At 54.4% G+C, this 21,787-nt stretch overlaps 2 protein-coding genes across 4 annotated transcripts; both read right to left on the bottom strand.

Annotated features, from left to right (window-relative positions):
- Positions 1-1,006: 1,006 nt before the first annotated feature.
- On the bottom strand, positions 1,007-16,098 carry GANAB (glucosidase II alpha subunit). 3 transcript variants are annotated; one of them, XM_045855078.1, is made up of 25 exons: positions 15,997-16,098; positions 13,020-13,124; positions 12,761-12,869; positions 12,392-12,519; positions 9,579-9,758; positions 9,093-9,158; positions 8,219-8,288; positions 7,957-8,044; positions 7,774-7,870; positions 7,358-7,538; positions 6,627-6,780; positions 6,189-6,424; positions 5,982-6,108; positions 5,816-5,895; positions 5,451-5,594; positions 5,077-5,173; positions 4,668-4,769; positions 4,228-4,471; positions 3,294-3,358; positions 3,035-3,111; positions 2,848-2,922; positions 2,575-2,688; positions 2,353-2,465; positions 2,098-2,198; positions 1,007-1,961 (listed from the first exon to the last, which is right to left on the bottom strand). In XM_045855078.1, the coding sequence occupies exons 1-25, from the start codon at positions 16,032-16,034 to the stop codon at positions 1,852-1,854; spliced, it is 2,901 nt and encodes a 966-aa protein (XP_045711034.1). In that variant the 5' UTR covers positions 16,035-16,098; the 3' UTR covers positions 1,007-1,851. The 3 variants fall into 3 exon arrangements, with proteins under 3 accessions (XP_045711034.1, XP_045711035.1, XP_045711036.1); XM_045855079.1 differs by having other exon boundaries at positions 6,627-6,747; XM_045855080.1 differs by lacking the exon at positions 9,093-9,158.
- A 183-nt stretch (positions 16,099-16,281) lies between these two features.
- Positions 16,282-21,167, bottom strand: INTS5 (integrator complex subunit 5). The gene is made up of 2 exons (XM_045855434.1): positions 21,029-21,167; positions 16,282-19,421 (listed from the first exon to the last, which is right to left on the bottom strand). Exons 1-2 carry the CDS (start codon positions 21,106-21,108, stop codon positions 16,445-16,447), a joined length of 3,057 nt encoding a protein of 1,018 aa, XP_045711390.1. The 5' UTR covers positions 21,109-21,167; the 3' UTR covers positions 16,282-16,444.
- Between the last annotated feature and the right edge of the window lie 620 nt (positions 21,168-21,787).

Genomic DNA, 21,787 nt, shown 5'->3' with positions numbered 1-21,787 from the left:
AAATGCTGCTGAGAATGGAAGTTTTATAGCTCATTTTACACATTAGGATCAAAGATTTCAGGTAGGTGCATGAGAGTCACTGGTGGTACGTTAAGAAAGCAGAGCAGGGAAATCTCTAGGACCAGACAGAAGGCAAAACGGAGACACTTCCTTTACACAGGGGGGTACAGGGAAGTTAGTGCCATTGACAGCACATGGAGACCCATGTGGGGAACAGGGTAACGCTCTGGTGCCTGTGGGGTTGTACCTTCCAGGGGTAGGAAAGAAAATTGCTGACATTTTAAAGGTATATTAGCCTGGATGCGTAAGGATAAGGCACAGAGCTCACCTATAGATTGACCTTTCTGGCCTGAGATGTGACTACCAGTCATTACCTATCTAGTCAGGAATTTGTTTTTGTTTTCTTTAAAGATTTTATTTATTTTTAGAGAGAAAGGGAGGGAGAGGGAAAGAAACATGAATGTGTGGTTACCTCTCACATGCCCCCTACCAGAGACCTGGCCCACATCTCAGGCATGTGCCCTGACTGGGAATTGAGCCAGCGACCCTCCAGCTTGCAAACTGCCGCTCAATCCACTGAGCCACACCAGCCAGGGCAGAAATTTGGGATGGGACCATCCTGTGCGGTTACTTTCGGTCACTGAGCTTGTCAGGTCTGCTGTGGTCCCCCTAACTCGTTAGGTTTATTGCATAATTTATCCACAACCCGCTGGCCTTGTAGGACCCTTCTATCAACAAACTGAGGAAAGCCTGACCTGCTCCTTTTGCTGAACGGACAAGGCTTGTGCTGAGGCCAGATGAAAACACCAGGGCCTCAGGCTTCTGAGGACCTGTGGTTCACACCAGAACCAGAATCCAGACACCCAACAGTTATCTTTTCTTTCTTTATTGTTTCTCCTTTTATCAAAACCTGTCACAGCTGGGGGCCAAGAGGGAGTAAAAAAAAAAAGGGTCACAAATATGCCCCCTCATCCCCAGTTAACCCTCCCCCACCCCCCGCCCAGGGCTCAGGGCCAAGCCAGGGCACACATGATCATCCCCTCCCACCCCCAGCCTTCCCCCAGCAATAAATACAGGCAACTGTGATTCCATGAAACCGCAACTGACTTCTCCATCTTGAATGCCCCTCAAGGGGACAAAGAAAGGGACGAAAAAAGTTTAATGCCCACCCCCACTTAAGAAGTGGAAACTTCTTTCCCCTAAGGGGCAGGGGAGGTAGAACTGCCCCTGTCAGAACTGCAGCAGCTCTGGAAGGAACGGGGGAGAGGGAAGGCTGGGAGAGAGGGAAGAGCAAGCTCTCCAGCAACCTCACTCCTTTGATCCATTCATCCCTCGTCAGGTAAGGAGTGGTCCCAGTGCATCGGTGGGGCACAGGAAGGGGAGAGATGACAGAGAAGAGCCGGGGGAGGAAATATAAAGAGGGAAAGTAGTCTCATGGGGAGGGAGGGGGAAGGAGAAAAGGAGCCCTAAAGCTCACTGCCCTCAACTTCTTTCAAGAAATGGCATCGACACCAAGAGGCATGAATGGACAGTCTGGAGGATTCAGGACCCCCCACAAAGAGAAGGGAAAGCAAGGACCCTGCGGGCCCCAGGTCTTCACAGGTGAATGTGCTCCAGACAGAGCAACAGAGTGTGGGGGACGAAGGGCGGCTCGGAGTCAATGGGCAAGAGAGGCCGGAAGATCACAAGAGGAATTCGGAGCCCAGAGGCAGCCCCCTCATCCTGCCCAGACGTTGGCAGAACCTGGTCCTGGGATGAGAAAGGTTAAGTCTGGGAGGTTCCAACTCCAAGGCAGAAGGAAGAGTAACTCTCATCACAATAGCACCCCTCCCACCCCCAACATCCCTTGGGTTATCGCAAGTGAATACTCCAGTCAGATGCCACGTTGACGCCTGGCTTGCGCAGGATCAACACAGAGGTCTCAGGGTCGTGCTGGAAGGACAGGCGGCTCTCAGGAGATCCTGGTGGAGGAAGCAGACAGACTGCCGTAGTCACAGCAACCGGCTGCAGCATCACAACTACTTTCCAACAGGCAAGCGTCCCCAGCCCTGCCCCCGTGCCCCCTTCCTCACCCTGGGTGCCAGGTCACTCCCTCACCTTTTGTCTGGAGCACCACGGCTGCTGGCTTCCCAGCCCCCATTATCACCACCCGCTCAATCCAGACTGGCGTCTCAAAGTGGCCTTTGGGGTCTGCTGAGCTGGAGGGAGCAAAAATGGGTGCCCGCCAGGGAAAAAGATGTCAGAGCAGAAGGAAGGAGTAGACGCAGAGCAAGAAAAGAGCACAGTGAGCTGAGCATCTCCGAGGCCCCGCCTCCTCCCGAGGCTGCCAAGGCCGGACGGGCGCCTCATTACCTGGAGACGAGAGTGTTGCCAGAGAACGAGAACTGACGCAGCAGAAACTCACGGCGCGTCTGATAGTTGAACGTGTGCCCATCATCTAGAAAGAGCTGTCCCTGGGCTGTCCCCTGGGGAGGAAGTGGGACAGGTGAGAGCCTGAACCCCGGAGGGAGCGAGGGAGGGAGGAAGAGAGGGGTCCACCCCAGGGGACTGAGTCCTAGGAAGGTAGGCTCTCACCTGGGGGCTGAGCGCAACGAAGAGAGTGATGGGGTCATCCTTCATGCAGTCTGAAGAACGCCGCACTCGCATCCACCGAGGCACAATGGTCCCGCCACGCTGGAACACAGGGATCTAGGGCAAGAGCAACGCTGCGGTGAAGCTCTCCCGTTGCCCAGCTTGGCCCTGCGGCCCAGCTGTGCCACCTAAGTACTGGACCCCAACGCACACCCCCCGTCCCTTTCTGGAAACCTACAGGGAGATGGAGGCGGGAGGTGGCTCCGGCATACTCACACTGCTGAGAGTTACAGGCAGGTACAGGGTCTGGGGACCATGATGTTTCTGGTAGCTCTGAATGTCATACCACACCTGTGGATGGCAGGAGACACATGTGGTCACTCGCCACACAGGGCCCCCATCCGCACTACCCCGTTTGGCCTCCACCGCCCACCACTCCCCACCACACCTTTCCTTAACTCACCTCCCCTTGGCCAGGCAGATAGACCTGCACACCATGAGCCCCGGCGTCTGACACAGGGTGAACCAGCAAGGCATCCCCTACAACACACCAGAGTCAACTGGGAGCTGAGGAGATCAGTTCCCAGGCACGGAGCACCGAACCACCTGCCCCCATGCGCCACCAGCTCATTCGCTCGCCCCTCCCCGTGCACCCACAGACTCTCTTCCGCCCACAAGTGCTTACTTCTCAGCCCAGCCACCCTGTCCTCCCCATTTCTCACCAAGCAGGAACTGGTCGTCTATACTGAAGGTGGTCACGTCCTGAGGATAATGCACCCACAGGGGCCTAGGAAGATCGCAAGACAAGAAAGGAAGACACTTGCTATTTTGGCAGATGTCAAAGATGCTACCCCAGGAACTAGTAAGACCACCACCAGGGAAAGACCCAGGTGCTCCCAGCCCGACAGTGCGTGGGTGGGCATCACGCCTCAGTGACACAACCTCACCTAACTTCCTAGCCCATCTCCCTGCCGCGGCCCCTCTTGACACTGTCTGCACGGCAGCCTTCCAGGGGCCACCGTGTCATCCTGGACCAGGTCGGACTTTTCTCTCTCATCTCGTCCCCTACCTCTCCCTGTGGCTCCTTACCCAAGATGCACTGTTTTTGTTTTGTTTTGTTTTGTGGCTGTTGTTCCGTTTCGTTTTTCCTACTCCTAGAACCCAATAAACTCATTTCCATTTCAGAATTTTTGCACTTGGGGTCCCTGCTTGAAACATTCTTCCTCTGGGTCACAAACCCTGTCTGGGTCATTGTTCAGGCCTCACTGCACATGGCCTTCTTCTCAAAAAGGCCACTTGTGGATCCCACTTCCATTCTCCTCTTTTACTTTTTCAAACAGCTCGTCATTACTGGCAACTTTTTAAGTTTACGTATTTGTTTCCTCCCAAGAACGTACGTTCCACGAGGGCAGGGCACTGGTCCGCCTTGTTTCAGGCTTTGGGACAGTGATGAATGAATAATGCCCAGCACGTCATAAGCGCTCAATAACGTCTACTGCTATTCAGCCCTACTAGTCTCCACTTATTCTTGACCTTGAAAGCAGCCTTTTGTCCTTTACAAGGCCCTGGTGGGTGCAGAGGAGGCTCAGAGATGGAGCCCCGTCCCCACTGTCCCCCAGCCACCCCAGCCCGCTCAGACCCAACCGAGTGCCTCACCTCATGACAGGAATCCCCTCGAGGTGGGCGTGATAGAAGAGGGTATACCAGAAAGGCAACAAGGAATACCGCTGGCCCAAGGCATCTCGGATTATGTCGTGGTACTGAGATGGCAACAGCCACGGCTCGCGCCGCCCGGTGTCCAAGTGGGCGTGTGCCCGGAAGAATGGCTGGTAGGCACCCATCTGGTACCAGCGCACGAGCAGCTCTGGGTCTGGATTCTTGAAAAAGCCACCCACATCAGCTGGGAGAGGCGAGGGAGGAAGCAGGTTGGAAAAGAGGGCGAAGGAGAGCTGCTGCCCGGGAGCTCCCCAGGGCCCCGCGCTAGACTCCCAGGGTCCGCGCTGGACTCCCGGCGCTGCGCTCACACCCCGAGCCTGTGCCCTCTCCCTTGCCCCTCTTCCACCGGACCGAGGACCACGGAGTCCTCCCCGTCTCACCTCCACAGAAGGACAGTCCCACCAGCCCGAGGCTGAGACACATAGGGATACTGATTTTCAAATGGTCCCACTCAGCAGTGTTGTCCCCAGTCCACACGGCTCCTGAGGAAGACCAGAGGGAGGACGCTTGCCTACAGCGACAGGGCTCAGCCTCTTATACAGCTGACCTCTCTGACCTGCCACATCTGCTCTGGGGCCCCCAAGGTCCTGCGGACGATGGCTGAGTTCACAGCATTTGTACAGACGCCCCACTCCCTGGCTCCCTTCGAGTGCAGAGCTGGCAGGGTGCAGAGTGCAGCCCTCAGAGCACGGCTGCGTGGGCAGCCTTCTCTGCGATCCAGGCCCAGGTCCACGGCTCCTCCCGCCTGGCCTTCACACCCTCTCCCTCGGCTCTGCTCTCAGACCTCACCGTAGCGCTGGGAGCCAGCGAAGAAAGCTCTGCTCAGGACAAAGGGGCGTTCCACACCCCCGGAGCGCTGCACCAGTCCGTCGGCAGTCGCCATTTGCTGAGTGGAGACAGGAGAGAAGAAGCGTGGTGAGGAGCCAAGGCCAGCTGTCGTCTGGCCCTCAGCCCCTCACCACCCGGAGGCCCCAGGCACCACGCACGTCCCCGAGCCCTCAGCCCCTCACCACACGGAGGCCCCAGGCACCACGCACGTCCCCGAGCCCTCAGCCCCTCACCACCCGGAGGCCCCAGGCACCACGCACGTCCCCGAGCCCTCAGCCCCTCACCACACGGAGGCCCCAGGCACCACGCACGTCCCCGAGCCCTCAGCCCCTCACCACATAGAGGCCGTAGATGTTGTGCACGTCTCGGTGCTCCCAGCCCCCATGATGCCGGGCATCCTTGAGCATGGTGACCTCTGGACCATTGAACACAGACGGCTCATTCATGTCATTCCAGACATAGAGGTTGGAAGCGGAGCCCTGAGAACACACGGAAGACGATGGGGACAGAAGAATGGGGGGGGGGAGAAGACAATGTCAGAGCAAAGAGCTCCCAGGAATCCAGAATGAAGAGTTTCTCGGGGATCATCAAGCCCCCCTGATATACTATAGGCAACCAACGACAGCAGGATCAACATGCAGAGAACGACCAACTTAAGGAGGCAGGGTGGGGAAGACAGGTAGAGAGGGGCCTGCCGTACCACGTAATTGTCAAAGCTGAACATGCTAGCCCACCAGGCCCTCATCGTGGGGTTGGTGAAGTCGGGGTAACCAGCTGCGCCTAGGAGAAGTTAAGGTGGCCGTCAACCATCTGACCTCCCTGGTCTTCCGGCAGTCCCCCCTCAGGTCTGGGCTTGCACCACCTACCTGGCCAGCACCAGCCCTCGTAGTCAGAGCCATCCCGGGTTTTAACATACAGACCCTGGCTCTGCAACTCTTCGTGTACACGGTAGCCGGAGTCCACCTTGATGTGGGGGTCCACGATGGTGACCAGCTGGGAGCAAGGAACACGGGTGGTCAGAGCTCCCCAGGGCTCCTCTGTCGGAAGACCAACCGTGGCTGTAGGCCTCTTACCTTCCGCCTCTTGGAGGCCAAGCGCTCCAGCATGGTGAGGGGCTGTGGGAAACGGCTGGGGTCCCAGGTGAAGTACCGCTTGCCATCAGCATGCTCGATGTCCAGCCAGATGAAATCGCAGGGCATGTTGTGGTCATCGAAGCCCTGACTGACCTCCAGCACGTCGGCCTCGTCCCGGTAGTTCCAGCGGCTCTGGTGGTAGCCGAGGGAGAAGAGCGGGGGCAAAGCCTGGGTCCCTGCAGGTTCAGCGAGGCACCGGGGTCACCATGGAGTCAGGGCAACCTGGGGCCAGTGGGGACACCCAGAAGTTGAGGGAGGCTTGTAAACTACGGGGAGGCTGAGGGGCGCAAGACTCCTGAACACGCAGCCACTCCTCTCACGACGACGCAGGCCGAACGACGACGGGCTGCTGGCTGCCGGGGCGCGGAGGCCGCATACCTGTCAGGCTAGCGTACTGCCGAAAGACGTCGAAGACAGAGGGCCCCAGCAGCAGGAAGACGTCGATGATGCCGCTCTCCGACATCCAGCGCACATCTGTCTGCGGCGTCTCCCCAGAGCCCTGCAGGTAGTCCAGCATCTTCCCAAACAGGGTCTGTACAGGGGACCAGGGAGAGGTCCAACACCCACCTTCTCGTCCCCCAACCCAAAGAAGCAATGTTTCCTCAAAATCCCCCTAACGCTGGCTCCTAATGAGCCACTGGGCTGAGATTACACGTCACCCTCTCAGAGAGGCTTCCCTGGATGCCCCCATCTGAAGCACCGCTGCCCCGCCCCCTACGGCTGCGGCACCTCTTCGTCAGCTCCTGCCACCACTGCCCACACCCTGCCCTCGCCGCTCTGTTGCACCTCTGTCTGCTGCCTGAGCGAGGCCCTCTCCTGCCTCGATGAGCAATGCATTCCCAGCACCGGGAAAACGATGGCGCATGCCATGCGCGCCCAATGACAAATGTACTGACAACAAATGCAGAGCAGGCTGCCCCTGTCTAGTGTGTGTCTTCTGCAGTGACTAGGGAGCTCAATGGCTGCTCACGAGGACCAGGGCCCCTCCTCTCACCCAATCCCAAATGGGCTACCCCATCAGCCTCTTCACAGCTGCGGCCCCGGCACACCCATCTGTCTCCGGGCCTCCAGACTCCCCCCCTCGCTGCTCCGCCTGCCCGTGTGCTCACCTTCCCGGCAGTGTTGGAGGATATGTCCACCCAAGTCTCCGCGGCATTGAGCCAGAAGATGCCCAGGTCCCGATGAGGACTGTGCGCCAGGAGCACAGGCACAGACCCGTACAGCGCCATGGGGTTGTACAGCTCGTACTGGAACACATCCAAATTGTAGAGGCGGTACGGCTCCCCACCCCTGCAGGCAGACAGACGGACTGGCCCCAGGCCCTACGCACACCCCCGCTCCCAAAGACACAGGTGAGGAATACGAACTGGGCCCTCCACCCTTTCTCAAAGAATTTTCCAGTCACCAAAGGTGCCCTGGGCACAGGACGTAGTCCATGCCCGTCCAGAGCACCCGATCTGCACGCACATGTCCCACACCGCCAACCCCTCTGTCCTCCACATCCTGAGGTCACCCCGGGACTCACTCAGTGACCTTCAGCCTCAGGTTCTCTGCATGCTCCGGGATCCCATACACATGCTCCATGCCTGGCAGAGAGAAGTCCAAGCCCACAGACGTGGGGCCTGGAAGGGAAGGAAAGGAAAGGAAAGGCTCCAGAGCTTCTGCGGGGTGAGGACTCCCTGCGCCCCAGGCTCTCCCTGGCCCTCACCATAGGGCTTGCTGTCCGAGTGGGTTTTGAATGTCTCCTCCCAGGCTCCTGGCTCATCTTTCTCTGCCTTCTCCTGGGTCTCTTCTGGCTGTGAGGAGGAAAGCAGACCACTCCCTAATCATGCACCAGTTCTCCCTCTTCCCCTGCCCATTTTCTGAACCCCATCCCTGATAGCGAGACTAAGCTCAAGTTTCTTGTGGGCCTTTCCCCTCCAGCCTCCCAGCCAGCCCTGTGCTCTAACCACCCACCCCCACGGACTTGCCTTGTCACCATCCCCAGGTGTTTCCTCAGGCTGGGCCCCATCGCCCTCAGCTGGGTCTTTTGATCCTTGCCTGGAAGGTAGGAGAGCTGTCTGCTCCAATCCAGAGGGGGCAGGGACGAGGGGCTAGTGGAAGGAGGGGTGAGGGAATAGAGAGCCAAGGGTCCAAAGGAACGAAGGCATTGGAGGAAGGGACTGAATGTTAAAGGCTGGAGAGGGCCCCCAGTGACCGTGTAAGTGTGCAAAGGACGTGGAGAGAAATAAGAAAGGGAAATGAGAAGTAAATGCTGCCAGGAGATGCTTTCCTCACATGGGCCCCAATCATCAGCCAGCATTCCAAGAGACGGGCAGGTGCGAGGGCCTGGGCTCGGAATGCCGGTCCTGGCTCTGCTGCCTCCACTGAGAGACTCTGGCCCCAAATGCCTTCACTGGGCGGCAGCCTCTTGGCCTGACACGGGGTTTTGCAAAGGCAAGTGGGTCATACCATGATGAAGCCTCCGCAGACATACGCAGGGACTCAAGCGAGAGGTTGTGCCAAAGAATGCTTTCAAGGGCAGCTGGCAAGCAGCTCTGCCCAGTGCCTCAGTGCACCCCAGCCGAGAGCCAGGAACCCCAGCAACAGGCGGCAGGTCTCCACCCCTTGGCAAAGCAAGAAGCTCCCTACATTCCTTAAGGACTTCCAACATTTCATCTTCCTTCTCCCAAAGGGCCCCAGTCAGGAGAACAGGGAACAGGGACCAGATACCACACAGCTGAAGAGAGAGAGGTGAGTGAAGGGCAGGGCACAGAAGGGTCTGGGGCGCCTTCCCCTGGGGGTCAGAGTGAAGGGCAGGTAAGGGCAGAGGAACACATACAGTACCAATGGCCATGAATTTACCTAGAGAAAATGTTCTTGATCTTATCCCAAATGCTACCGAGCGTGACACTAACTTTATCCGAGAAACTAGGGCAGGAGGAGATGGGTAGGGAAGGGGAAAAGGAGGCACAAAACCAACACAAAAACAGAAACATAAAAGTGAGTTTCAGGCGACAAACTCCCAGAGATGGGGGGTGGGGGGGAGAGGAAGAAAACAAATCTGGGAAATGTGATGGCGTGAGAAGGGGAGAAAGGAAAGGCAGACCCAGGCAGGCCTCTCAGAGGGGGTGCCCAGGCACAAAAGTGACTGCCTCCTGATCCTTAGAGGAAATGAAGAAAACTGAGACCCGGCCTGCTTCCTACCCTGGCTGACAGCTTCTCCCAGCCCTCAGCCCCTGCCTGACTGCCCTGCCACCCTGTCTTCTCCCAGGGACCCAGTGCCACACCCCACAACACCCCTCGGCTCTTTCACATTAGGTCACTTTTAGTCCCCACCCCTGTACTCACGAGACCCTGGGGGCCCTCTGGTGCTCAAAACCTAAGAGTCCTCGGGCGTTGACACTGAGCAGAAGGCTGCGGTCCTCCAGCAGGTCAAGGCGGAATGGCCGCGCCGTCAGGATGATCTTATAGGGTCCCTCAGCCACGGTTAGCTCCACGCTGTTGTCATCGCGGCCAGAGACAGAAAGCCTGGGAAAGCAATCAACAAGGACAGAAGTGCGTGGAAAGGGCTAAGAGCGTAGTCACGACCCTTCAGAAGCAGGGGGACCTGCTAAGAGCTGCAGGCAGTGTGGTAATGGTGCAGGGACAAACCGACCGAAGGAACCAAACAAAGAGCCTGGAAACAGACAGAAGCATGGTTAGAACTCCGAAACGTGACAGAGCAGGCGTGGCAGCTCAGTGAGCTCGGGGGGACGAAGAAGGACTTGTCAGTGACGCAGACGAAAAACAAAGTTTCTGGATAGCATCAAATTCCTACCTCATACTAGATACAAGTATCAACTCCAGACAGATTATGACTTAAAACTTAAAAGTAAAATCTTCAGAAGAAAACAAAAACAAATAATTTTCTGACCTTGAGGCAGGGAAGAAGTATTTAAACACAACAATTTCTTCTTAAATGCTAACACCAGAAGGTAAAAGACTGATACGTTTGACAACGCTGCAATTCAGAACCTCTAGTTACAGAAAAACACCTTAGCATCAACAAAAACAAGAAAAGTTAGAGAAACTGTCCCAAACTCGAGGAGTCTAAGGAGACACGACAACTAACACCACATGATGTCCAAGATGGGGTAGAAAAAGGGCTCTAGGTAAAAGCTCATGAAATCTGAATAAAATAGGGACTTTAGTTAGTTAATAATAATGATATCAATTCATTAGATAGGACAAATGCACCAAAATAATGTTAACAGGGGAAAACAGCAAGGGAGGGTATACAGGAACTCTCGAAATATTTTTGCAACTTCCTATACATTTAAAACTATTCTAAAATTTAAAAAACCCTTTTTGCCCTGGCTGGGGTGGCTCAGTGGATTGAGTGTGGAAAACTGTGAGCCAGTTTTATTCCCAGTCAGGGCACACGCCTGGGTTGCAGGCCAGCTGGCAAGAGGCAACCACACACTGATGTATCTCTCCCTTCCCCTCTCTCCAAAAATAAATAAATAAATAAGATCTTTTTTAAAAAGTCTGTTTTTTTCAAGACAGTTTTAGGAAAGTAAAAAGATAAGCTGCAACCTGGGAAAGAGAGCTACAATAAATGTAAGTGGTAAAGAGTTAGTATCAAGCCCTGGCGGGGCAACTCCGCTGGTTAGAGCATCATCCCCATACACCAAGATTGTGGGTTCAATCCCTGGTCAGGGAACATAAAAGAATCAACCATGGGGGAAGGTAGGTACAAGGTGACTAAATGGTAATGGCAAAAAAATACAACAAAGATTAATTTTTTAAAAATCAACCAATGAATGCATAAATAAGTGGAACAGCAAATCATTGTTTCTTCCTCTTCTCTCCTTCCCACCTTCCTCCCTCCCTCTCTCTCTCTCTCTAAAAATCACTAAATTTTTTTGAAAAAAGATTTTTAAAAATTACTATTAAGACAACAAGTTTCTACAAACCAGTAAGGACAAGCGACACAAAAGGAAAATAAGCACAGCTGGCAACCACCACCTCGCAGACTAGTTATCTAGAACGCCAGAGAGCACGTGAAGAGATGCTCAGTCTCGTCAACAACCTGGGAAAGACAACCGAGCCAAAACCACCACGCGGCGTCATTCCGCGCCCATTCTACGGACAGAAACGGAGTCCGACGGCACCAGTGTGGACCGCGTTACTGCTGGACGTGTGAACTGGTAAGCCACTTCGGCGTTATCTTAGGAAGCCGGTCATTTCCATGATCTACAGCCCCGTGGCTCCTCTCCTTAGCTACGCACCGAAGAGAAACCCCTGCGCTGGGACACGGACGACGTGGACAAGGATGCTCACGCCGACACTTTGAATAGCAAAACACTACAAACTCAAATGTCCATCAACACAGAAATGGATACGTTAAGTCAAGATACATTCATACAACATTTTACAGTAGTGAAATGAACTATGTGCGATAGAACTGGATCCAGTTACATGACCCCACAAGACATTCATTAGATGAATGTCCCTATAAAGGTCAAAAATGAACAAAACCACATAATTTATTGCTTAGGCATAAATACATAGTGTATATATATATATGTGTTGATACACACACGGCACAACTGGGAGAACAAAAAGCCAAGGGAATGGTAAACTTCAGAGCAGCGATCATCGCTGGGGGAGTCAGGGGCACAGGACAATGAGAACTATACGGATGGGTCTGGTGGAAGGCTTACGTTGTTTTCTAAATTAAACACTTAACAGCAATGCATGGAACAACGATGTCAGTGAGTCATGACCAAAGACTGAGTAATCTTATCCTGGACGAAGGAGGAAGAAGAGAGGAAAGAAATGACACAAGGGAAAGGGAAGAAAAGCGAAGGGAGGAGGGAACCAACCACAGAGGCACTGTGTTCCTGGAGGGCAAGGTCTGAGCCTCGGTCATTTCCTCCTGTGTCCCTAGCACCTAGCCCAGGACCTGGCCCAGGAGAGGAGGCAGTGTCTGCTGAATGAAGCTTAAAAAATGAAAGAGAAAACAAGTGAAACAGAGAAAGAGACAGGGGGAGGTTGAGGCGAGTGGCAAGGTGTTCGTCAGCTATCACCCCAGTGTGGGAAAGGTCAGATGCCAGGTAAAAATTCACCAGGAGGAGAAAAGGGCCATGAAGTGGATACGTCTCTCCAAAAAAGCTTACTGAGCAGTGGGGGGATTGGCTACCAACACGTCTGGCACACGGTATCGGGGCCGACGGGGCTCCAGTTCATCGATCCTGATCCGGGTCATGTTCTTCTGAAGCCCTTGGAGCTCCAGCACCAGCAGCACCTGTGCAGGCAGAGGTGGGGCTCTGGATAAGGCAGAGAACCACACCACGGAATGCCCTCCGAACCCACTCCCTCCCGAGAGGCCTCCTCCTCCTTGGCTGAAGGGACCCGAGGTCTGAATTCCACACAAATGCAAAGTCCCAAGATTAGGCTAGGACAGGACGTTGGCTGTAGGTTCCCCCTTTCCGAAGGACCCCTCAGCCATTGCCCCACCCCCACCAGGCTTCTTTTTCTCCCCTGACCTTGGTGACCTCGTTGATCAGATGGACTGTGAGGCCATCAGGACCAAGCTGCAGAGAATCCAACAAGGCTCGGTACGGAGAGAGGCCAGGCTGTATGCTTCGCTGCCGCCTGCCAGGTGAAATGGTTAAGAAGGTGGGAGGGCACCCCAATGCCTGTAGGTCCCCCTATGACCTGCAGTGTCCCCAGGCTACCCCATCTACCACTCACATACTGCCCATATTACCCTACATTCCATCCCACTCTCCTAGAATATCATACTTGCAGAAGGAACTCTCTTCACAGGTCTTAAAGTTGCTTCTATCCACAGCAAGGGTAATTCCCACGCAGAACCCTAAACAAGCCAGTACCAAAGCTGTCCAAGACCTAAGGAGAAAAAAGACAAAAGAGGGAACAATCAGTGAGGGGTCAGAAAGAGCCTCACTTTCAGAGGTAAAGGCCACAGCCCTAAAAGACAACTCAGGAAAAAGGAAAGATGGATCCCCATTGAATAGAAAAGAAGGCAGGTGGGCACAGGGTTAAGTTATCAAGCACGAGAAGTTGGCTTACTCCCACCTTCCCTTTAAAAAGGCAACGGAGCCCTGGCCAGTGTGGCTCAGTTGGTTGGGTGTCATACCACCAAGCAAAAGGTCGCCGGCTCGATTCCTAGTCAGGGCACATGCCTGGGTTTGCAGGGCGCATATGAGAGGCAACCGATTGATGTTTTTCCCTCACACTAACGTTTTTCTTCCTCTCTTCCTACCTTCCTTCCCCTCTCTCTAAAAATAAATAAGTAAAATCTTTTTAAAAATAAAATAAATAAAAAGGCAATGGCAGTGGACAAAGCATGGATCTCAGGCCTTTGGAGGCCCTGCTATTGACTCTGGTTACATCAGCCTCTCACAGTAAAGGAGCAATAACAGCCCGTCCCAGGGGAAGTGGTGGTACCACGTGTGTGGAAGAAGGAAACAGCAAGCCATGCCTTTCCAGGAGAAGATACTGGGTAGAGCTACAGTGAAAAAGTTACACATGTACCCTCGCTGGCCTCCTGGTCACAGCTCTAGGGTCCTAACATCCCCAGCACCCCAGGCATCCTGCTCCTCCGATCTTCACTCCTGAGTCTTCAAGATAAGTCACCACCATCCCTCCCTAAGCCTGGAAAGAATAAAACTAGCTGACTTGTACTGAATCCGAATGCACCCCCAGGGGCCTGGCCAACTGCTTCCTATCTGATTTTTGACTCTGCAGTCTTTTTAAAATGTTGACACCTGGGTCTCACCCCCAGCAGTTCTGAGTTAATGGGTTTGAAGAGGGGACTGGGCATCAGAAAATTTTCAAAAACTTCCACAACAATTCTAGTAAGCAACCACAGCTAAGATTCACTTCTTCATCCGCACTGCCTCCTTTCCCTTTGCTTGTTTTCTTGGTGAATTGTAGGGTTGAGATTTTTCCAGATGGGAAAATGAAGGCACAAATGGGTATATAATTTATCCAAGGCTGAACAGCTAGTAAGGGGTGAACATGGGATTGAACTCAGCGTTGCCCAACTCCAGGGCCTGCACACTTCACAATGCACCACACAGCACACCAGCCACCGGTGGGGCCTGTCCCACTGAGACCCATCTCCCCCAGGTTACCATAAACTGCCACTTCCCCAATATAGTTTCAAATGGCAAATGAGGGACTTAATAGGCTTATTTAAACAAGTTAATTTGAACAATGTATTCATCCATTCTGAGTATATCCTAAACAGGGGTTCTCAAAGGTTAATGTCTGTTAAGAATCACCTGCAGTACTTATGAAATGAAGCTTCCCAGAGCCCAAGAATCTGCGTTTTAAACAAGCTCTCCCAGTGACTGATGGGGGTAGTCCCAGAGCTTCCACAAACAAAAACACAGGCTTCTTCTAAGCATTAACACTCTGCAAGTTGCTAAAGGGGAAACTAAAGATTAGGGCCCACCATGCACATGTATCGAGCACTAGCCGTAGTATCTGCTTGAAAATCTGCTCGCAAACTAAAGGAAAGGAAAACCACCAGAAAGGAGGTCACAGAACACAGTAGGCCCTCCAGTTCCAGAAGCATGTACCAGGCCCAGGCCCGACAGAAAGCCGAGGAAAACATCCGGCATTGTAGTTTAATATGCCAAAAAGGAATAAGCAGTAGCAAACATGCAGTAGAAATTCTACCAGAAAACTCAACAGCAAGGCATGTGGCCCAGGTCCTGAGGAGTGCCTGCAACAGGCACCCTGACCCTCTGGACCCATGGCGACCTGTCCAAAGCAGCAGTAACCGTAAGTACAGTGAGTGAACTGCCCTCTGGAGTCCTATTTGCACAATCTATAAAATGAGTTTGGAGAGGTGCCAGCGGGGCAGGATTTCTCTAAATCCTTCAGATGTGACCTGTTGGAAAGCCCTAGGAACTCCGTGGATGCCTTGAATGGCCCTGAGCCAGAGGTGGCCGAAAAGCCAAAATCAGGAATCAGCCACAGGGCAGGTCGCACTCGTTTATTGTTTCAGATCACAGGCTTCCGAAGAGTGGGGTTTAGGAGCCACGCTTTTCTCACTGCTGGCGATAGTACACGCCTCTCCCCATCCCGGTACATCCGTTAGGTCCTGGTATACGCTTAGTGGAGCTGGTGATTCTTTCGAACCGCTTTACGGTAATATAAACTCGAGAGCGCAGACCGAACCGTTCGATTACATGTTGTGTTTGAGCAACATCAGCCAGGCAGACTGTGAACTTACTGGATCCTGCCCCAGCCGTGCCTACTGAGCGTGAACACCCCGCAAGCCAGGGCTGGTGTCCACGTGAAGAAGACAAGGACGGGGCAGGGTCTGGGGCTCTGGGGGGAAGAGGGCAAAAAGGGTAGTGCAGGCGGGGCTGCCGGCTGCAGGCTGCGTTCCCGGGGACCCGGCCGCTCTCTCGTCCCCGCCCCGACGGCCCCGCGCACTGCAGGAAGGAGGCGGCATATTAACCTCAGCGAGCCGTCAGGGGAGGGCGGCGGCTGAGAGCGGCCAAAGGCAAGAGCGCAGACTGCGGCCTTTTTGAGCCTCCAGCCGGAGTGAGAAACACCAAAAGTACGGGCCCCCAACGCCGCGCGGATGTACGGCGAGCAAGCTGGGGCGTTTGAGGCCTCCTCCAAAGACACAAATAGTCCTCACAGGGCCGGGGTGGCAGAGTCTCAGGAAGGCATACAAGAGGAAGAGATACGGGGCTTGGGGGTCTGGGGGCACGCCCCAGGGTTCCGGACTCCTCACCGCCTCCTACGCGCAGCCACAGCCGCTACCGCCGCCATCTTGTGCCGGGTTTGCTCCTTGACCCCGAGCCTCCCTTCCCCCTGCACGCGTTGAGCCACGTATCTTAGCGCCCGCCCTTTCCGGCTTTCGGATTGGCCCGACTACGAGCAGATCTCCCATTGGCGGAGGGCGCACCCTAAATGTTCGCAGGGGGCGGGGCCTGAGGGCAGAGGCGGGATGGTCCAGAGCCAGGAGCTGTCTTACTTTATTGGCTCTTAAGCGTCAGACAGAGGCATTGGACTCTTGTTTCTCTCAAATCAGCAAATTTTATTTAGAAAAAAAAAAGGTAGGGAAAAAAGTGACAGCGCTCTTTACGCTAAGGTCTTAGAAAAGAAACCTCCATCTTTCTGCAGCACCTTAGCCCCGTCTCACTTCTCAAACATCTTCGGCTTCTGGGGCATGGAAAAGGCTATGTCCCCTGCCGAAGTAGAGTGGACGGTGAAGGTGGCTGGAAACGGCCAGAGAAAAGGCCCAGGCGGTCAATGTTGCGGTGGAGGACACTGTGCAGCACAGCCAGATGGGGTCCACCCTCACCCCCACCCTCCCTGGAGAAGTCCCGGATGAAGCGGCCACGCTCTGACTGGAAGATGAACTTCTGGGGCAAGGGCCCATGCTCCCGGAGAAAGCCCCAGACACTGAGCAGCAGCAGACGCACTTCAAAAGGTGCCAGTTGGCTAAACACCTCATGCATATTACCCAGGGCTGGTGGCAAGAGGCTTCCCTCGGCCATGACAGCCACCAAGGTGCAGGATGCCTCCAGGTGCCAGGGTGAGTGAGCTGTATCAGGGTGGCGAGAGGCTTCCCAATGGCCCAAGAGGGCGGCCAGCAACCCCCGCAGCAGCACAGAGCAGTAGCACAGGGCTGGGGGAGCAGCTGCTACCAGCTTTAACAGCTCAAAAAGTAGGGGTTGTTCCCGGAAGCGCCGGCCAATGCGGAGATCCCGCTCCACAGTGGCCCGGGCATGCTCCTCAGGGGGCCAGGCTAACTCAGCACCAGCTGCATCAGGACACACACTCTCCACCAAGGTCACTGCCACAGCTTTGGCTGCCTCCGGGCTCAGGGTGGGAGCCCCCCAGCAGTCCCCACATTCAGTGCCCCCAGGAACACTGCAGCAGTGCACCAGGAGGCTGAGGAGGCTCTGGGTGTTATAGGTCACTTCCTGCTGATTTCGTGACTGGATAACCTTGGGTGGCTTTAGGCCACGACCGATGACTCCAGCATGGAAAACAGACCAAATCCCTCCAGGACCTGGCACAGCTGCAGTGTGTCGTCGGTTTGTGTCCAATAGAGAGGCAGAAGGCAAAGAAGCTGAGACAACTGAAACAGTCTCGTCCTCGTCCACTTCCCCTCCAAACAGTTCTGTGTTGCCCCGATGTAAGGCTCCTTCAACTAGCAGTTGCAAGACAGCCTTAAGCCCTGCAGGGGAAGTCTGAGAGAGGCGGGTAAGAAGCTGGGAGGCTGAAGCCACACCTGGGGGGCCATGAAGCCTCAGAGAGGCAAAGAAGCGATGCACTCCAGCTCTCACCAGTCCCAGGAGTTGGGAGGGAGACAGGGATTCTGGAGGAAAGGGACAAATGGCCAAGAGGGAGGCAGCAGCTTCAGCCACTTCCTCCTCAGGATGTAGCAAGAGAGGAGCCAGGTCAGTAAGATGGGCTGAAGCAGACTCCCCAAACCGGGCTCCTAGGGCTGCAGGGCCCTCACCACCCTGCTGTTCCCACCCCACCAGCAGTGCCAAGTTGCGCAGGAACCGTGCCGTGAAGGGAGGTTGCAAAGTCCCCGCATGTACCCGAGCCAAGCAGCTTCGAAAGGCCAGGGGCAGGAGGCCCGAGAGGCTGACCACCAACCCCGCATATAATTGGGTGGCCAAACTCAACTCTTCAGGGCTTCGAGCTCGGCTCAGGAGATGGCCCAAGGCCTCAGGTCCACAGCTAGGCCGGGTATAGACAGAGAGCAGGCCCAGGAGCTGGTGTTGCCAGAGGAAGCGCTTCCGTTCCAATCGTAATGTCTCTCCACATAGTTCTCCAACGTGGTTTCTTAGTGCATCTAGAAAGGGCACAGGGCGAGGGGGTGGGGGTGGGCCCAGCACCCCTTCCCCAGGAGACCCTCCCCGGTGATGAACCAGTTTTTGCAGATGTAGAAGCAGCAGCTGAATCAACCGGTCACAGGCCTCACGCACAGTATCTGGCACGGTCATGCCCTGGGTAGTAATGACTGAGGCAGGCATGGCTGTGTCGACCAGGAACTGCAAAAGGCGGTAGGCACCTGCCCCAGAGGCCTGGCTCACCAGATGCACAGCCAGGTTCAACATGTTGTCCAGTTCCTCTCGAGGAAATCCCTGCAGGTGTTGCTGCAGCTGGCTCAGCACGGCTGGGGGCTTAAGGCAATCCACTAGCTCTCCCGAGACTGTGCCCAGCAAAGCTGGTGACATCACTGCCAGTTGCAAGAGGAAGGGAACTGTGGCCTGAAGGGAGGGGTCCCCACTCCGGCCCCCAGTGCCCCCTGCCAGGCTATCATGGAACATTCGCAGGAGCTCCCGTCGGATGCTGTCTCCATGGCGGGAGGCCAGGTGGCCGAGGATGCCCACAACCGAGGCAATCTTGGGCACCCGCTTCTCCCCAGGGATAGCAGGAGATCCAGGGAAGGGGTCTGTAGAGGGGATCTGAGAAGAGCTTCCACCGCTGCCACCAGCTCCACCTCCAGCCCCACCATGAACACAGAAGTCTTTAAGGCCACAGGAGAGAACACGGGAGATGATGGTGCCAGGAAAAGAGGAGCCAATATGGGCCACAACCCAGTCAAAGTGTGGGGAATGCTGGACAGAGGTATCCAGCAAGGCATCCACGCAGGCATCTGGGCAGCTACCAATGAGCGCTGAGAGGCACTGAACATAGATGTCCATCAATGTGCGTGTGGCCCGACAGCCCATCCACAGCTGCAGCAATTCGTTGAGAGAGCCAGTGGCATGGGGCACACGCTGGTGCTGGCCTGAGTACGTACTGCTTAGTTGCCCCATGAGGTCGATGGACCATGCACTAATCACAGGCGCCCAGGCCTTCGGGTTGGCCCGGATAAACTCAGAGAGTACCTGCTGCACTTCCTGCACTACATCCTCTAGACCAGGTCCCCCAGCAGGGACATGGGAGGGTGCAGGCGGACGGAGATGAGGTGGGCCGGCCACAGGGCTTTCATCCAGGGCAGCTAGGTGGGCCCGGACACTCTCATCAAAGACGCCTCGCAAGTGGTCAAGCACAGCAGCCCGAGCAGGTGGCAAAGAACGGAGCAGGAGAAGACCACAGCGGGCATGTTCCCGGGCGGAGAGTTGGTGGCCCAGAATGGGGTCAACGCCAGTCAGAAAAGCCTTGATTTCCTGGGACAGCTCCTGAGCACTGTAAGGAAACAAGAGAAGCAGACTTACTGTGTGGAAATGTTGGACAAGTTACATTCCTTCCATGAGCTTGTATCTTTTTATGTAAAATAGGGCTAACTATACCTCCCACATGAAATAATGTTAATAAAGCACTTAAGCATCATATATATTTTACATTAATTACTCAATAAATGCGAGTTTTTTTTCTTTCAGTAATAATGATATTAGTCCTGGCTGATGTGGCTCAGTGGACTGAGTGCCAGCCTACGAACCAAAGGGTTGCTGGTTTGATTCCCAGTTGGGGCACATGCCTGGATTGCAGGCCAGGTCCCTGGTGGGGGACTGCGTGAGAGGCAACCACACATTTACGTTTCTCTCCCTCTTCCTCTCTCCCTCCCCCCCTCTCTAAAAATAAATAAATAAAATCTTTTAAAAAAGAATGATATTAGATAACTTTTAGAATGTGTCAGGTACTTCTTTTTTCTCCCATGACCATTTATCCCTCTTTTACCTTCTTCCACCTCCACCACCCCCTTGCTCCCTCAGGTACTTTTTAAAGTACTTTACAAGTATTATTTCAATTCAGACAACAGTCCAATAAGGCAGGTACTATTATGACCCCAGTTTACAGATAAGGAAACCAAGGTTAAGTAATCAGACTAAAAGCTCCAAGAGGGTAATAACCATTTCTGCAATCTTCAGCACCGAATCTCATTCCTATGGAGGTGCTTGGTATAAAAGAAATAATAAATTTTTGTTGAGTTGGGTATATTTTGTGTTCCTATAACATCTGCTTTAAAAACACTTTTCCAATTTTACTGCACTCCCCACAACACAAGCACCCTGGATTTCACTCTTTATGAAAAGAAATTCCTAAGGTCAAATTTGTCCTTTACTAAGGGATCTCCCTCCCAATACCTGTTTCTTCCCATAGTCTGCAAGCATCCTAACCATTCTACCACTTGGATTCCACTCAATGACAACCACCTTCCTAGCACCCTCAATGTGCCTAGAAATCGGGGTGTCCCTGGGCAGACACGGCAATGCCTTTCAACCCTTCGCCTCCCAAAACATATGGGTTCAGCCTTAGAGGTTCGGTGTTAGAAGGAGCAAAATCCCCTTCTTCTTATTGCCCTTTCCACCAGAGGACCGCATCCTCTAGGGTTCTGACTGTGCCATACCTCTCTGAACCCTCAAAACAAACAAACATCCCACCCTAAGGTGAGAGAAGTGTCTCCATCGAAAGGCAAGGCAATGGCTAGAAGGAAGCATTCTGTGGGTTTCTGGGGCTGGGTTCTCAGGGAGTCCCCCTCAAGTCAGGGGACCCTGGGTTTCCTCTGGTCTAAAAGGGGCTGGGCAGCTGGATTCCCAAGAGTTCTGATATCCCCACCTCTTGCGCGAGCAAGGCCAGGGACCGGAGTACCTAAGCATTGGGGTTTAGAGGGAGTGCGGGCACTGGAGCCCAGAGTTTTGGTGAGGCAGTCCCTGAGTTCTGGGAAGACCCAACCAGGAATCTCTGAGAAGCCCAAAGCGAGTTCTCGAGGTAGGATCCGGGTTTCCGCCGAGAAGGCTGGGGAATTGGCGCGGGGCGGCGCGCTGAAGGAAGATGACAGGGGCTCTGACTACCTGAGCGGCGCGGGACCGTGGGTGGCCGGGGCAGGCCCGGGAGGCCCTGGGGCCCCGGGAGGGTCGCACAACGCGGACATCCCGGAGCCCTCCTAGCCGGAGCCCGAGGCGGGAGCGGCAGAGCGCAAGCAGCGCATGCGCACTGACGGGAAACCCGAAAGGAAAAGGCGGCGGGGTTGCTCAAGAAAACCGATCCGGCGACGCCCGCGACCCTCTTACATTGGTTCCGCCCGTGACAAGATCCAGGAGCAGAATTAGGACGATGACAGCAGGAAGCCGACCCGCCCTCAATGGAACCTTCCCCGCCCCAGCCCCCACCCCCCGCCACGTCCTGCACAAAGCCATTGCACTGATACACAGACTACTGCTAGCTGCTGCCATTCACGATTGACTTCAGTTATTTTTTTTCTAAAGCCCAAAATGCAAAATATTCGACTTCACGAGGTTTTAACAAAATGAAACACCTCCTTAGGAGACATTTTATTCAAGACAGGACTGATGTAAATAGCAGTTAAGGAGTGAAGAGAATAGGGAAAGCAGGAAACAGAAAAGAGAAAATTCATAGGAGAAGATGAAGGAAAGAAGAGAGGAGGGAGAGAAAGCCCGAAATAAATTGGACTGACTAGGTTGAAGTTGTGCTCCAAGTTCTAACTTGGTCCTATAATCGTTGTTTAGGCTCTGCTGTCTCCTCCACCTCCCAGGGCGGTTACTTACCTGTACCCCACATCCCCATACGTGCAGAAAGGAAGCTTGGTAACT

Source organism: Phyllostomus hastatus, unplaced genomic scaffold (genome assembly GCF_019186645.2).
Source record: "Phyllostomus hastatus isolate PE091 unplaced genomic scaffold, TTU_PhHast_1.1 phas_scaffold_11, whole genome shotgun sequence".
Taxonomy (NCBI): domain Eukaryota; kingdom Metazoa; phylum Chordata; class Mammalia; order Chiroptera; family Phyllostomidae; genus Phyllostomus; species Phyllostomus hastatus.
This window is presented reverse-complemented; position numbering and strand designations above follow the sequence as displayed.

What these genes read in the sequence shown, in the direction of transcription:
- INTS5 (XM_045855434.1), bottom strand. Translation starts at nt 21,108, where the DNA reads ATGTCCGCGTTGTGCGACCCTCCCGGGGCCCCAGGGCCTCCCGGGCCT. An exon ending in CACGGTCCCGCGCCGCTCAG is followed by an intron (nt 19,422 to 21,028) that starts GTAGTCAGAGCC and finishes GTTTCCTTACAG; the next exon opens with TGCTCAGGAGCTGTCCCAGG.
- GANAB (XM_045855078.1), bottom strand. Translation starts at nt 16,034, where the DNA reads ATGGCGGCGGTAGCGGCTGTGGCTGCGCGTAGGAGGCG. An exon ending in ATCAAGAACATTTTCTCTAG is followed by an intron (nt 8,289 to 9,092) that starts GTAAATTCATGG and finishes CCTACCTTCCAG; the next exon opens with GCAAGGATCAAAAGACCCAG. An exon ending in CGTGGTGCTCCAGACAAAAG is followed by an intron (nt 1,962 to 2,097) that starts GTGAGGGAGTGA and finishes TTCCTCCACCAG; the next exon opens with GATCTCCTGAGAGCCGCCTG.